The 14,798-nt window shown below is 60.2% G+C and overlaps 1 protein-coding gene across 4 annotated transcripts; it reads left to right on the top strand.

Moving 5' to 3' along the window:
- The first annotated feature begins 331 nt into the window (after window positions 1-331).
- TFEB (transcription factor EB) lies at window positions 332-12,926 on the top strand. 4 transcript variants are annotated; one of them, XM_015885324.3, is made up of 9 exons: window positions 332-488; window positions 8,346-8,584; window positions 8,656-8,910; window positions 8,983-9,063; window positions 9,713-9,833; window positions 10,092-10,148; window positions 10,430-10,505; window positions 10,633-10,780; window positions 10,927-12,926. In XM_015885324.3, the coding sequence occupies exons 2-9, from the start codon at window positions 8,390-8,392 to the stop codon at window positions 11,359-11,361; spliced, it is 1,368 nt and encodes a 455-aa protein (XP_015740810.1). In that variant the 5' UTR covers window positions 332-488; window positions 8,346-8,389; the 3' UTR covers window positions 11,362-12,926. The 4 variants fall into 4 exon arrangements, with proteins under 4 accessions (XP_015740810.1, XP_085383080.1, XP_085383081.1 ...); XM_085526954.1 differs by having other exon boundaries at window positions 357-479; XM_085526955.1 differs by lacking the exon at window positions 332-488 and adding an exon at window positions 2,440-2,833.
- Window positions 12,927-14,798: the final 1,872 nt, after the last annotated feature.

Genomic DNA, 14,798 nt, shown 5'->3' with positions numbered 1-14,798 from the left:
ACTGGACACAATATGTTGTGTGCTGTGGGCTGGGAGAGGCCAGAGCCTTCACGCAAGGGATGTGCAGGGGGTGCAGCACCAAAGGGCCCCATCAGCTGTGGCCCAACACCCAAATCCTGCTCAGAGTGTGTCATCTCCCCTTCAATCTGCTCCCTGCAACCTGTGCCGGGGCAAAGAGCCGATGTATGAGATGAGCGGTGCTTTGCAGCTCCCTGCTGCTCGGCGCTGAGCACGGAGCGGCACGGCAGGAAACCGGCCCGTAACGCCGCAGCGGCCGAACCGGGGACTACAAGTCCCGGCAGGAGCCCGGCCCCGTTCCGGACTACAGCTCCCGGCGTGCTGCGGAGCGGGCCGGGCCGGGCCGGGCGGGCAGTGCTGCCCTCCTTTGGCACGGGAGCGGCGGAGGCCGCGGCCGGGAGTGGGACCGGGCCGGGCAGAGCCGAGCGGAGCCGAGCGGAGCCGCCCCGCGCAGCACAGCGGTGAGTTGGGTGAGTTGCGGGGTTGGGGTGCGGGGGGGGCTGTGCTCCCCCAGCGCGGGGGCGAACCTGGGCTGGTTTGTTTCGTCTCCGTTTGGTTCTATATATATAATATAGAATATTATATATATACATATATATATATATATATTCATTTTGACGTTTATTTTTCAACCCCCCCCTACCTCCGTTTTCCTCGTTAAATAACAATGGGGGAGCAGCCGCCGTTTCAATAAGGCTCTCGCGGTCGCTTTATTTTTAATGGGTGCTGTGGGGGGAGGGGTTGTGTTTCTTGCACGGCGGTGACCCCCCCACCCCCAATGCACAAACACAGGGAAACTGAGGCACGGATGCTCAGCTCTCGGTGTCCCCCCGCACGGAACCGCTCGGAGTTTTGGGGGTCGATGGGGAATGATGGGGTGGGGGGGGGGGGGGGCAGAGGGCGGCCCCCCTCGGGGTCACAGCGCTTTATGGGGGGGGTACGCAAACTGCGGCCCCCTCCGCTGTGTTCGAGGGTGAATTGCGGAGCGGGAAGGGTTGCGACAGCCCCGCTGAGTCAGGAGGTGAAGGGGGGGCTGGGGGGGGGCAGGAGGGGGGGGGGGGGAATTTCCTCGGCTTAGAAGGAAATTAAAAAACAACAAGAAGAAAAAAGGCGAAAATGTGGCGGTTCTCGTGGCGCTGAGCGCACATAAATAAATAATAACGCCGTGCGGGGCCGGACGGGCGGGGCTGCTGTGAGCTGCGCCGTGCTGCCCTGGCGGCCCGGGGCTGTTTGCACGGCGGGTCTGTGGGGGGCTTCCCCCTCTCCCCCCCACCCCCCAGCTCCCTCTGTTCCGTTTCGCTCTCCCCTGCCATCCATGGATCCATGGCTGCACGCACGGCTGCTCCGCTGCGGGGCCGCGCGGTGGGGGGGGGGGAGGTGAACGTGAACTGAACTGGGAGCGCTGAGATCCGGGGGGGGAACTGCTGAGCTCTGTGAGTGGGACACGCTGAGCGATGCGGGGTGGGATCCTGTGCTGAGCTCCGGGAGGGGACACGCACCGTGCTGGGCTCCAGAGGGGGGTGACACAACTGTGCTGATATCGGGGGGGGGGTTGCTGAGCTCTGTGGGGTGGGACTGTGCACAGGGCGCTGGGGCACCTGCGGGGGGTGCGCTGTGCAGCGGGGCTCGGAGCACCGCGTGGCACCGAGCAGCACGTGCTGACCCCGCTGTTTTCGGAGCGATGCTGCGTCGCCTCCCAACCTTATCAGGAGGAAACTGCCCGGGGTGGGGTCGGGGCGGGGTGACCCCGTATCCGGCCGTTTTGGGGCATGGCTGCTCTGCCGGCGCGTTCTTTCCTTTCTGTGCCGGGAGCTGCCGGCTCGTGTCCTCGTCTCCTCTGCTGGGCTGAGGTTTCCACCACGCTCACGTGTGTGTGTGGGGGGGGCTCAGGTGTGCAGGGCGGTGTCACATCACAGCGGGGCACCTCTGGGGCTGGGGAGGGCTCTGGGGGTCTCTGTGTGTGCAGTGATGTCCCCACGTGGGCATTGTCCCCTGGGGAGCCCTGTGGTCGCGGTGCTGTGATGCTGACCCATGGTGGCTGCATTGTCCCCCCCTCTGTTTGCTTTCAGGGCTGCCACAGGGCATCCTGGCAGCAGCTGTCACTGACACATCTGCATCCCCTTGCTGGTCCCAGCAGCCTTCACTGTGCAACCTGGGCCTGAGGTGTGTCCCCTGATCACCTGCAGCCTGAGATCTCTTGTAGTTAAATCAATGCAACTTTCTCACTGGATAAACCTGAAAGGCCCCGACGTCGCCCTTCTTTCCCTGCCGTGCTGCGTGCATGACATTAATGAAAGTGATTTACTTCCTGCATGAGCAGAACATGTGCAGTTTGTGCAGCTGCTGCGCTGCCTTTCAGGTGCCATAATGGCCATAACGCCTGTCCGGGCGGTAGGAGCAGGATGGGAGCGGGGGGGTGTCAGGAGCAGGTGCTGTTCCTGATGTCGGATGCTCGGGGATGGGCTGCCCCGGGGGATGGTGGCTTTGACACGGCACGGGGTGAGGGGGGAGCATCGGGCTGTGTGCCCTGCTCGTGGCTCGGCGTGGGGTCGGCTCAGTGCTGGCAGCAGCTCGCACTCTGCGCTGCTCCGCTCCCTGCTCCGCTCCCAGCTCCGCTCCCAGCTCCGCTCCCCTCTCCAGGCCGTTGCTGCAGCTCCGCTCCCGCTGCAGGCGAAGCTCCCGGCGGGATCAAGGCATCGTGCTGCCCAAACCGGTGTGACCGCGGTGCGGGGCTGGGAAAGCGCTGCAGGACGGGGCTGCTTCGCCCCGCGGCTCGACGTGTGACCTTCGGGGTGGGACCCACATCCCTGGTGCGGTGAGAGCCCCGGGCCCTGGGCAGGACACGGCACAGCCTGTCCCCGCTGTGTTTATTGCTGGGGCTGGAGAACAGCTGCAGCTCTGGGGCCGGGGCGGCCGCAGCGTGGGGTGGCCGGTACGGTTACATGAGGCTCCGGGACGCGGCTCCGGGCGGGACGTGGCGTATTTATAAATGTTCCCCATGGGAGCTGAGGTTGGGGGGGGCTGGGGGTGGGCTGGCAGTGCCTGGGGGGCACTGAAGGTGCGGTCACCCCGTCCCAGCACCGCAGTGGGTTTGGGGCAGCGCTGCGATGCCGGGTTTGGGGAGGCGGCGCGTCCTACCTGCTCTGCATGCGCCCCGAGGCGGGGAACTGGGGACGGTGCTGCTCTGCCGGGTTCCCTTATTGCTTATTGCTGCACTTTACCAAGTAACCCCGGGGCAGCAGCATCCTGTGGTTGTGTTGCCCCCCGGGACGGGCTCTGCTCGGCTTTTTGCAGCACAGTGTCTCCTTGTCCTCCCCCCCCACCCCGGGGCCTCCCAAGGTCACTCTGTTCTCCCCTCTCTGCTGTGGATGGATCGCTCAGCCCGGGTGGTGCCGGGCGCTGCTGTTGGCTCATCCTCACCCTTAGGAACGTCCTTCTGCCCATTAGTGCTTTTATTTTTAATTGCCTCCCCGCTCGGATGGGGTGGGAGGGCAGGAACGTGTCGGCTGGGGCTGTGTGCAGGCGGGCTGTGAATTCCCGCAGTGGTCAGTTGGACAGTGATGTTTCAATCACTGCACTGTGCAGCTCTGGCAGCTTTGGGGGCAGCTGTGAGTTGCCAGCAGTGCCCGCAGGGATGGCCCCTCTGTGCCAGCCACTGTCCTGGTGCCGCCTCGCAACTTTAGGGGTGAAGGAGCAGGGCTGTATTGTTAACCCCATAAAGGTCAACTGCACATACAGGTGGGAACTTAGCTTCCGTGAGTGTCCTTGGTGCCACCTCAGCCGTGTGTGATGAGGGATGTGCAGCCCTGACTCCAATGCTGATGCTTTTCGGTCCCTGACAGCTCCCTGCTGGGTGGGGGCTCCTGGGGTGCCGCTGTCACCCACAGCTCCGTTAATGTTTTTACTGCACTAAATATCTGGGCTGCTTCCAAGAGCAGCATTTAACACATGGAAGGGAAAACATTTGGCCTCTGACCCACGCTCCTGTTAACAGCGCCGTGGTCCACATTGCTGAGATGCCGGGGCTAAAAACAGTGCTGGTGACTCAGTTGCTCGCTGGCGCTGTCAACTGACTCCGGGTCGATGTGCCAAGTTCCCCCCTTTGCCTTCTCCCTTTCAGGGCTGCGTGCTGGGCACAGGGCTCTGCCGTCCACCTGCCGCCCCCTCTCTGAGGGCGCTGCTCCCACCTCCCATCCTCAGCCTTGATGTCTGGATGGGACCTGGCGACCTTTGGTTCAGCCCCAGGCGGAGCTGTGTTGGTGTTGGTGCTGTATCGGTGTAAAAGGGCTGAGTGTGGTTTGAGCACTGGGTGTCTCTGAGGATGGACAGTGCCACCCCCAGGCCCCATCCCGGGACACACAGTGCACGGAGCAGAGCTGTGCTCCTCCATGTGCTGATGAAGACGAAGGGCCCTGACCTTCCTCCCACCAGGTGTCACCCGACCCAACAGCAGCACTGAAGGGAGGCAGCGGGCCAGTCCCAGCTGTATGGCAGCAGCCAGGTGCCAGCCTGCATTGCTGGCAGCGTGCACGTGGCAGCTCACCTGCCCTGCATCAATGTGTCTCCCTGGGGGTTTGACCGTGGGGCTGCAGGGAGGAGCGTGAGCAGCATCCCATAGGGCTGGTGGGGATGCTGCAGCTGCAGCTGGTCGCATGGTGGAATGCAGCCCTATGGGTACCACCAGCACAAAGAAGAGGTTGTGCAGAAGGGGCTGTGGGGCATCACCTGTGTGTCCTTGTCCACCTCCAGCTTTGTCACTGCTGCTGGCAGCAGCGTGGCCGTCCTGGTGCAGTGTTGGGTGGGCGGGGGGACCCCCAATGCCCATCCCTTAATTGGCAGCGGCAGTTAGTGCCCGCAGGAGGGGATGTCACTGAGGGGCTGCGTGGGGCAGAGCCAGCAGCTGGCGGCGGTGGCTGCATCTATTTTTGTCCCTCTGCCCTGGTGGGATTGCTGACTGCAGCGCAGCACTCAGCGCAGACACTGGCTCCGAGGCCTTTTTTTGCAACTTCCTCCACCCGCGCTGCTGTCACATTAAAAGCAGGCTCTGAAAAATGAGGAACCACGGAGCCGGGCAGGGCAGGGAGGAGCACGGAGCGGCTGTGAGCAGCAGGCCCTGGTGCCCGGAGACCCCCTAAGCCCCCCCATCACCCCCTACCCAGGTAACGCGTGTCCGCTTCCCGCCTGGCTCTGGCAGCTGTGGGTGCCATCAGTGCCTCCCTGCACCTGCAACAAGGCTGGAGCAAAACTGTGGGGTGGGAGCAGGGAGAGCCGGGTGCTGCTGGTCTGCATCCCAGAGGGGGCCGAGCAGAGCTGTGCCCCCCACATCACCCGCAGTGCCGCCATAGGGCTGGGCTGGGGGCTGTAGGGGGCTCCTCGCCCGCTGCCCCACACGTCTGAAAAATCAGAACCAGGAAGGAAGGCTCGGCCGGCACCGCAGCACAAAGCAGAGCTGCTTTCACTTCTTCCTTCTCCATTTCCGTTCTCAGCCCACGTGTTTGTCAGTGCAGCAGCGTGGGGCTGGGGGGCTGTTCACCCCCCGACTGCCTGAGGCCAGGGCTGCCTGCATGCTGGGCTCTGCGCTGAGGCAGGGATGCAGCTGTGCAGCATTGCTCCCTCTGCTTTTCTGCTGCGAGCAGAGGATGAGATTCTGTGCTTGCTGCATGCCCTGCTGGCTGCATGCACTGCTGGCAGCGTGGGTGCTGCTTTGCTGCAGAGGGCAGCGTGATCCTGCCAAAGGCTGCATCTGCAAGCTGCCCTATGGCACATTTTCTATTTAATCCCCATTTCTTGAGCTGCTTCACTTTGCCATCCAGGCACACCTGAGCTGGAGGTGGGGACGGGGCGATGAGGGGACATGCAGCAGGTTGGCACTGGGAGCTCCTGGCTGTGTGTGTCCCCTGCTGTGTTGGAGCAGCTCAGGGGCAGCACGGCTGAGCGCACAGCAGTTGCTGAGCAGCCGATGCCGGCTCCTCTATCAGCTGCTGTCTGCACCAGCTCCAGCCTGTGAGGGGCCAAAGGGCAGCACTGGGGCCGCACACTGTGCCACAGGGTCGGTGTCACCGGGGCAGCTCTGGCTGCAGCGATTCCTGAGTGCTGCTGGGGTGAGGGAGGGGCAGGCTGCTGAAATAACACCCCGCAGGAGCAAGGAAGGGCCAGAAATAACCGCGCTGCTGCAGCACGCTGGAGCTGCTCGGAAGGGACAGAAATCCCCCTGCTCTGCCCTGCTGCTTTTGGGGCCGGGAGCTGAGCTGAGCTGCCCCCAAATCCGCCCTCACCCACACGTGTGGTTTTTGAGCACTGAAAGCTTCCCATGCATTGGGGTGTTGTGCTGTGGCAGTGTGAGGCTCTGCTTGACTCCTGGGGTGGCTCTGCAGGGTTTGCTGCCCAGGTTTTATGTCTCCCATGGAGCATCTCCACTGTGCACCTCACAGGGCAGCATGTTCCCCCAGCCCTCCCTGTATTTCATCTCTCCATCCCTGCTGCTCCTTGTGCCCACACCGCCCCTCTCCATCCCTGGCTGGATGTTATAATCAGAGCAGTTATAATCAGTGGGGCTGTGCATGGGGATAGATCCTGCATGCAGGACTGGGCCGGGACAGTGGGAACAGCGCCGCAGTGCCGGAGCAGCAGGCACGCTCCTTCCTGGATGCCAAAACCTTTCGCCTTCCCTGGAATAGCAGGAATCCCAGACATGGTCCAACTGAGGGATGCAGCCCCAGTGTGGGAGGTGCCCCTGGGGTGGGTGCTGGGCAGTGCCAGCCCCGCAGTGCTGCCCTGCTCCCCGTCCCACCCTGCCGTCTCCCTCCTGCTCTGTGTTCCCACTGGGGCTGATTCAGAGTGAAAGCAGAAGCTGCCGGCTGCTCCTGGGGGGGTGAAGCCAAGCAGAACCCAATGGGTTATTTTAAATCTGACCTAATTTCCCACCCCTCTCCTTAGCACAGAGCCCCACTGTGACCACCTGCCCCATCCCTTATCTACAAATGTGGGGCTTTCACAGGAGGACAGGGAGCACTTTTTGCTCCCAGTGCTTACAAAGGGGCAGCTGGGGGGTGTCCTACAGCCTGGCAGGTTGGGGGTGGTGGTGCCCTGGGTTGAGCAGTGCTGTGGGATGAGTGATGCTGTGGTGTCCCTTGTGTGCATGAGCTGTGCTGTATCCCCTCTGCCTCGTGCTGCTTACTGCAGGCCGTCCTGTGGCCCCTCTGGCTCCCACCAGTTCTATGGGACTGCTGCTCATCCCACGTCCTCCTGCTCCAAAGCTCCATCTGATGCCTGTCCCAGGCTCCTCTTCTCCCATCCCCCTTCAGATGGGCCACCATGTCTAATTAATTACCTTCCTCTTGCCGTTCAATAGCTGGCTCTTGATCCATGTAATCGTATTTCTGTCCATGCTGGCTTGATTTAATTTCCCCCTTAGGATATTGTGTGGCACTACGTATCAGATGCCTCTCCGAAGCCCTGGTGTTGTCCCCTCCGTGCCCCCTTTGTCTGCAATTACTCATTGTATTTAAACAGCAGAGCCCTCCAGATCTGACTGGCTGTAAACCAGAGCCTGGGTGCCCGGCTGTGCTGTGTGTGCTGCGAGAGGGGATGGGGACTCTGCACAGCCCCAATCCTACACAGCAGCTCCGTGCCCCCATCAGTCACATGTGGCAACCTGGCACCATGGCTCGCAGCGCTTCACACCCCAGACAGGGCATCCCACAGCTCTCCCCCCATCCCATGGCTGCCCCTCATCCCAGTAGCCCCATCCCCTGCCCTTCCTGGGCCGCCATCCCCTTTGTGCAGGGGAACAAGGGCTGTGCTGTGTCTCCCTGCACCCAGCTCGCGTGCCGTCCCCGCACAAAGCCGTGTTGTTCTCCCGTGCCGCTGGCTGCAGTGCCTGGCACCGCGCTGCCTTCTCTGCTCAGCCTTCCTTCTCTTTCTTGTTCCTGATTTGGGCTGCTCCCAGTGCCTGCCTTGTTGCTCTTGTGCTGTGTTTCAGAGTTGGTGGCTCAGAACAAGCTCCTGCAGGTTCCCATCTGAGCTTCCTGAGCGCAGAGACCCACCGTGCTCCATCTCCTCCGGGCTGTCCCCACGTGCCCTGTCCCCTCCTCCCTGGCTGTGCTGGGAAGCTGCAGGCAGAGCTGTCTGTCATTATGGCCATCTGACTCATCATTGCTCAGATGGCAGCATGCAGACTGGGGGCTGTTGTGCAGCGTAGTGAAGTCGGATGCAGGACTGCTCCTGCAGCTCACACCGAGCACATGGGGCACATCTGCTCCCTCCCCGTGCCTCAGTTTCCCTGCCACTGTTCCTGATGCACAGCGTTCTCCTCGCCCCCCTTACAGGGTCATTTTCGTGCTTGGCCTGTGTCCCCCCGCCCCGCTGCACCATGGCGTCCCGCATCGGGCTGCGGATGGAGCTGATGAAGCAGCAGGCACAGCAGGAGGCCGAGCGGGAGCGCGCGCAGCAGCAGCTGATGATGAACTACATGCAGCAGCAGCGCATGCCGGTGGCCTCCACCCCCGCCATCAACACCCCCATCCACTACCAGTCCCCACCGCCCGTGCCTGGAGAGGTCCTCAAGGTACAGCACCGGGGGGATGGATGCGGGGACCCTCTAGTGGTGTGGGGTGCTGACGGGTTGTTCCCACGCAGGTGCAGTCCTACCTGGAGAACCCCACCTCCTACCACCTGCAGAAGTCGCGGGATAAGAAGGTTCAGGCGTATCTCTCTGAGACCTATGGGAACAAGTTTGCTGCCCACGTCAGCCCTGCCAGCCATTCGCCAAAGCCGCCCCCGGCTGCGTCCCCCAGTGTCCGGCCTGGCCATGTCATGTCCTCCTCTGCGGGCAATAGTGCGCCCAACAGCCCCATGGCCATGCTCAACATCGGCTCCAACCCTGAGCGGGAGGTGAGGAGGGGCTGCCGGGGGTACAGCTGCCCCAGAGGAGCCCACTGACAACATGATGCCTTTTCCTTTCAGTTTGATGAGGTCATTGATGACATCATGCGCCTGGATGATGTTCTGGGCTATATGAACCCTGAGGTCCACATGCCCAACACGGTGAGTCCAGGGCACAGAGGTGATCTGTCCTCCTGCCCTGACCCTGCGGCAGCGCTGGAGCTCATGGCTGCCCTCATCCCAGCAGGAAATCACACACACAGAGCAGCCCACATCCCTTGGCACTGCTGCCCCATGTGCCATCATGGCAGTGGGCATCAGGGCTGGCTCATCCCCAGGGGAGAGGTGGGAGCAGTGGAATGGCCCCCCCACAGGGGCAGGGAGGGGGAGCCGGGATTTCATCCTCCTGCATCTTCCAGAGCCAGTTCTTCAGCTTCTGCTCCTCTTTAATGATAGTTTGCAGCCCTTATAAAATACTAGAGAGGCAGGAGGGGAGCACTGGGGGGTGGTCTGGAGTCAGGAGGGCTCTGCAACCCGCTGTGTCTCAGTCCTGGTCAGGTCTATCTGGCAGTGGTGCTGTGATGTGGGGCTCGTCCTGCTGGGCCCTCCTCAGCTGTGATTCATCTGTCCCATTTGGGATGCTGGCTGTGGGAGGGCACCAGCTGCACCCTTTGAAGTCCTGTTTTCTTTGCTGCTCTGATTATAACTATTTTAAGGGCCCAGGAAGGCAATTAGAGCTGCTTTGTCTGCACACTTGCATCCCAGAGGCCGAGGAGCTGGGCTTGAACCCACCTGTCCCTTTGGTTTTCAGCTGCCGATGTCCAGCAGTCACATGAATGTCTATAGTGGGGACCCCCAGGTGACCGCCTCTCTTGTTGGTGTCACCAGCAGCTCCTGCCCTGCCGAGCTCACCCAGAAGAGAGAGCTGACAGGTATGTCCCCAGACCTGGGTATGTCCTCATCCCCTGCTGTGTCCCCAGACCTGGGTTTGTTCCCATGCTCAGGTGTGTCATTAGCACCAGGTTTAGTCTGAGGCTCCAGAGTACGGTGGGGAGCTGCAGTGGCAGCAAGGACTGGGGCTGGCCAGGGCTACTCTGTCCATGCGGGTGCAGGGGGTGGCTCTGGGGGATGCTGATGGGGCAAGGTGCAGCCTCATCCCCTCCGGGTGACACTGTGGGCCTCCATTTCAGATGCTGAGAGCCGAGCCCTGGCAAAGGAGCGCCAGAAGAAAGACAATCACAACCTGAGTGAGTTGGGTGCTGGCTGCCCATGGATTCATGGTGTTACCCTCTGAGCTCAACACTCTTCTTCCTTCTTCCTCCTCTCTCCAAGCTGGGTCTGCTTCCCATCCCATCTCATCCTAAGGGAGATACCCCCATAGCCTGCACTCGTAATGCAGGGGGCACCCTGTTGTTCCTATTAACACAGGGGGAAGGTTGGATGGGCACTGGACTGGGGTGGGAGCCAGTCTGTAGGGCATCGAGGTGCTCCCCCCTCCTGACTGATTTCCTCTCTTCTCACCCCACAGTTGAGAGGCGGCGAAGGTTTAACATCAACGATCGCATCAAGGAGTTGGGGATGCTGATCCCCAAGGCCAATGACCTGTATGTATCCCTGGTTTCTGTGGGGATAGCAGTGGGCACTGTGGGCTCCTCGCCCTGTAGCAGGAGGTGCTGTTTTGGGGAGCAAGCAGTTGCAGGTGCCAAGTTCTTTTTCCATCCTGCACTACAGGGACGTGCGCTGGAACAAAGGGACGATCCTGAAAGCTTCTGTGGATTACATCAAGAGGATGCAGAAGGACCTGCAGAGGTCACGAGACCTGGAGAACCACTCTCGGCGGCTGGAGATGACAAACAAGCAGCTACTGCTCCGCATCCAGGTGAGTTTCCTTCTGTTCTTCCTTCCTGCCTTTCTCCAGCCTCTTTCAGCCCACCTGCCGTGTTCCTGCACGCTGTGTCCCTAAGCACCACGTCCCCATCTGCTCTGTCCCCACGTGCCGTGTCCCACCAAAGTCCTTTGTTGCAGGAGCTGGAGATGCAGGCTCGTGTGCATGGGCTGCCCACCTCCTCGCCCTCAGGTGTCAACGTGGCCGAGCTGGCTCAGCAGGTGGTCAAGCAAGAGGCTGGTGCAGATGAGGGGATGCTGGAGCCGCTGCTGCCCACCCCGGACCCTGAGTCACAGCCGGTGCTGCCTCCACAGCCGCAGTCCCCCTACCACCAGCTGGACTTTACCCACAGCCTGAGCTTTGATGACGGCTCCCAGGGCTTCCCAGACAGCCTGGAGCCCGGCCACAGTGCTTCCTTCCCTTCCCTATCCAAGAAGGAGCTGGACTTGATGCTGCTGCAGGACACCATGCTGCCCCTGGCCTCCGACCCCCTGTTCTCAGCCGTGTCCCCCGAGGCCTCCAAAGCCAGCAGTCGCCGGAGCAGCTTCAGCATGGAGGACACAGACATGCTGTGACCAGGAGCTGCGCCTGCGCTGGGGGCGAGGACTGGGCCTTCCAGTTTGGTTAGTGAAGTCACAGGGCACCCTTCTTCCCGGGGGAGGAGCCCGTCCTGCTGAGCACTTGAATCTACATAGGAGTACATTTTCTCTATGCAACGGAGGTCTCGCTTCAAGGCTCACCAGGTACCACCGTGTCTTTTGCAAGCTTTTTTGTTGCCCAGAGTCGGAGCCGACCTTCTTGGCTTGCCGTGGCGTTGGCCTGGCTGCAGCTTTCCCAGCCAGGCAGCATGATCTCGGCTGCTTCACCTCCCAGCGCGTCCCCGCTGTGCTCCCTGTGCAGGGCTTGCAGCACGGAGCTCCACGTCCTGGTGTGATGCTCACAGCTCTCTGCCTCGCTGCCCCCTCCCAGTCTTCCCCTGCAGTGCCACTGATGGGTTTGTCAGTGTCACCCCCCTGCTTGGGCTCCTCCTGACAGTGCCTCACTGGGGGGAAGCGGCGCTCCAGTGCAAATTCCCAGGACTTGGGAGGGGTTGTCCTATTGAATTGTGTCGCTTTGTTGTCCTGGAGGTGCAGCAGCTCCATGTCCATCAGCCTCCACCCCACAGAAGTGCCTCTGCCCTGGAACACCGCTCTGTGCTCTCAGCTGGGGAGCAGCACGTGGTTTTGATGCCAGTTCTTTGGGTCCGTGCTGAGAGCTGACATCCTGCCCTGCATCAGCACAGCAGCAGTGCCGGGGGTGGTCTCTGCCCATTGCTAAACCTGAGTGTTGCTGCTTGTCCCACTGTTGGCAATGTGCTCCCAGCCTCACCCGTGGGGCTGTGGGGTCATTGCTTCCCTGGCAGCAGGGGGGGGAACTGGGGGTGTGAGGGGGAACAGCTCAGAGTGAAAATACTGCACTGATTTGTAAAGCCCAAAGGGGGACATCAGGGAAGGCTGCATGGAACTCTGCAGTGCCCCATCATAGTGCAGCACTGTGGGGCTGAGGTAGGTTGGTAGCAAGAGCCTGTGTGGGGATGGGGGTCAGTGGGTTGAGGTGGGGAAGGGATACGTGAGGCAGCCCCCGAGGAATGCAGGAGAGATGCCTGTGTGGTGTGGAGGGTGCGGGGAAGTGTGGAGGGTGGGGGAGAGAAGGGGCAGAGGGGAGGTGGCATCAGGGCTGGCAGGAGCCAGTGGAGTTGGGTCTGTTTCACCCCGTGTGTTCACCAGAGGCCTTTGGGCATCACTGCCATTAGTGCCTGCAAAGCCAGTGGTCCTTCAGGATGGGACATTGATCCTTTAGGATGGGACATTGATCCTTTAGGATGGGACAATGGTCCTCCAGGACGGCTGCACTGGACCCTCCTGCTGCGGGGGTGCATCTCCCAGTGTGTGAGCAAGCAGCTGTGGATTATTGTTATTTTCTAAATCTTTTTGGAGGTTTTGTTTTTGTTTTTTGTTTTATTTTTTAATGCACTGTGCTCTGATTTAAAAAAAAAATGAAAAAAAAAAAGAAATTTTACTACTGTTTTATAAAGAAATGTATAAAAAAGAATGAACTGGAATGGAAGAAGAATCATTAAAGTATATTTATTTACAACATAGTGGAGATGGTGGTGAGGGCTGTTTGTTCTGTGGTCGCTCTGTTAGTGCTGTTGGGTTTTGGGGTGCTGGCTCCGATTGGCATCTGGATGGTTAATTGGAGCCTTGGAAAGGTGGGGGTGTGGTGGGGGTGGGGGGTGCCCTGTGGGTGCAAAGTGCTGCCCCTCTGCTCACACTGCTGTTGGGTTAAACACACACACAGGGAAAGGAAAATAGAAAGAAATCCTGCCTGAAAATAGACTTCCCAGGGTGGAAAATCACAGGGGCTGATCCTGGAAACTTCATTAAAGGGAAAAGGGGAAAAGTGAGAGAAAGAGGAGGGGGGGGTGGGTTCAGAGAGCTGGAAAAAAAACCCACCCTGATTTATCTGGGGAGCGTGAGCGCTAAATAGAGAACAACGCCTGAAGTGTGAATGATTTCCTATATTAACACAGAGAAAAACTGATAGCCTTTTCATGTCAGGAGGATTGTGTGTGTGTGGGGGGGTGACATTGCTCCATCTCTGGGTTTGCTCACTCTTTATCAGGCGGAGATCAAAATTTATTCCCAGGATGAGGCCCGCGGCCCAGCTGAGGCCCTAGAGATTTTTAAGGGCCTAATTAAGAAAACAGGATGAAAATGGCGAAATAAGAGGGCAATTTACTTCTTGCAGAATAGGGAGATCAAATCAACTTATGAGCAATTAATGTGCACAAGGAGAGAATAAAGGGATGCCGGGATATGGTAGAGGGCCTCATTTTAATGACATGCTCTGGTGTTGGCATAGAGGATTACTCTGAAGGTCAGATGTAGATTGAAACGACCTTGCAGATTCTTAACCCTCCTTCCAATTAACAGAACCAACTCAGAAATGCAAAAGACCCCGGCTTGGAGCACTGTCACCCCTTTATGTTCAGAAGGGAGAAAAAAAAACACCTTATAAAGGAGAGAGAGGACGAAAGGGGGTTTCCTTCGCTTAAACAACAGCTGCTGGAGACGGAGCTCGGGCGGGCGGGAGAGAAGGGCTCTTAATTACAGTGTGAGCCACCCACCGAACAGAGCGGAGTCAGCACTGCACTGGGTGTATGGGGGAGGGAGAGGGGCTGCAGGGCTGTGATGAGCTGCAACAGGGCTCTGCTGTGGGGCTGGGGTGGATGGATGGATGGATGGATGGATGGATGGATGGATGGATGGATGGACGGACAGGCGGATAGATGGGAAGATGGATGGATGAGTGGATGGGTGGACAGCAATGGGACTGGGCTGCAGGCCCACGGGTGATCCTCACTTGGGTCATCATCTAAACATCTTTGGACCACAGTGGGGTCACTGAGGGTGTCCTCAGTCCCACATCGCCCATCCTGTACCCTGACTGAGCTGCAAGTGTCCCGTCAGAGTGGGACCAGATGGGCCTTAAAGGTCCTTCCAGCTCAAGCCGCTCTATGAGTCCCCAGTGGTTCCACTTCGTGCTCTTTGGCACTTCTATCCATTGCCCCACACAACACATGGTTGTTGTTTTTTGGGTGGGTCCTAAACAGTGCTGGGAGCGGCTGCACCCTCGGGGTGAGGGTCCTTTGGGGACAGCCACATCCTCACGTCTCACCCGGGGAGGTCGGGCTGTGTCTGCGCATCTCAGCGCACCCTCGTGGTCCCGCAGGGCTGGGCCGGGGTTGCGGTGCGGGACACGGCGCTGAGCGCTGGGCAGGAGCCGTGAGGCTGCACAGGGCCCGAGCAGCCACCAGAGAGAGCCAGACTGTTGCTGGAGAAAACCGCTCCGTGCCCAGCCCGGCCGTGCCGCCGGGTCCCTGCTCCGGCCGGGCAGCTGCCCCTGGTCCATAGGGTTCAGCAGAGGAATGCAGGTATCTCTTGTGGGGCGGCTGCTGCTTTCGGTCCGA

This window comes from Coturnix japonica, chromosome 38 (genome assembly GCF_054131305.1).
Source record: "Coturnix japonica strain WE chromosome 38, WE-NBRP24, whole genome shotgun sequence".
Taxonomy (NCBI): domain Eukaryota; kingdom Metazoa; phylum Chordata; class Aves; order Galliformes; family Phasianidae; genus Coturnix; species Coturnix japonica.
The sequence above is the reverse complement of the archived record's forward strand: the minus strand, read 5'-3'. Positions and strand labels throughout refer to the sequence as shown.

Coding starts and splice junctions, on each gene's coding strand:
- TFEB (XM_015885326.3), top strand. CDS start 8,181: ATGGCAGCATGCAGACTGGGGGCTGTTGTGCAGCGTAGTGAAGTCGGA. Junction 10,149..10,429: donor GAAAGACAATCACAACCTGA/GTGAGTTGGGTG, acceptor CTCACCCCACAG/TTGAGAGGCGGCGAAGGTTT. Junction 10,781..10,926: donor AGCTACTGCTCCGCATCCAG/GTGAGTTTCCTT, acceptor CCTTTGTTGCAG/GAGCTGGAGATGCAGGCTCG.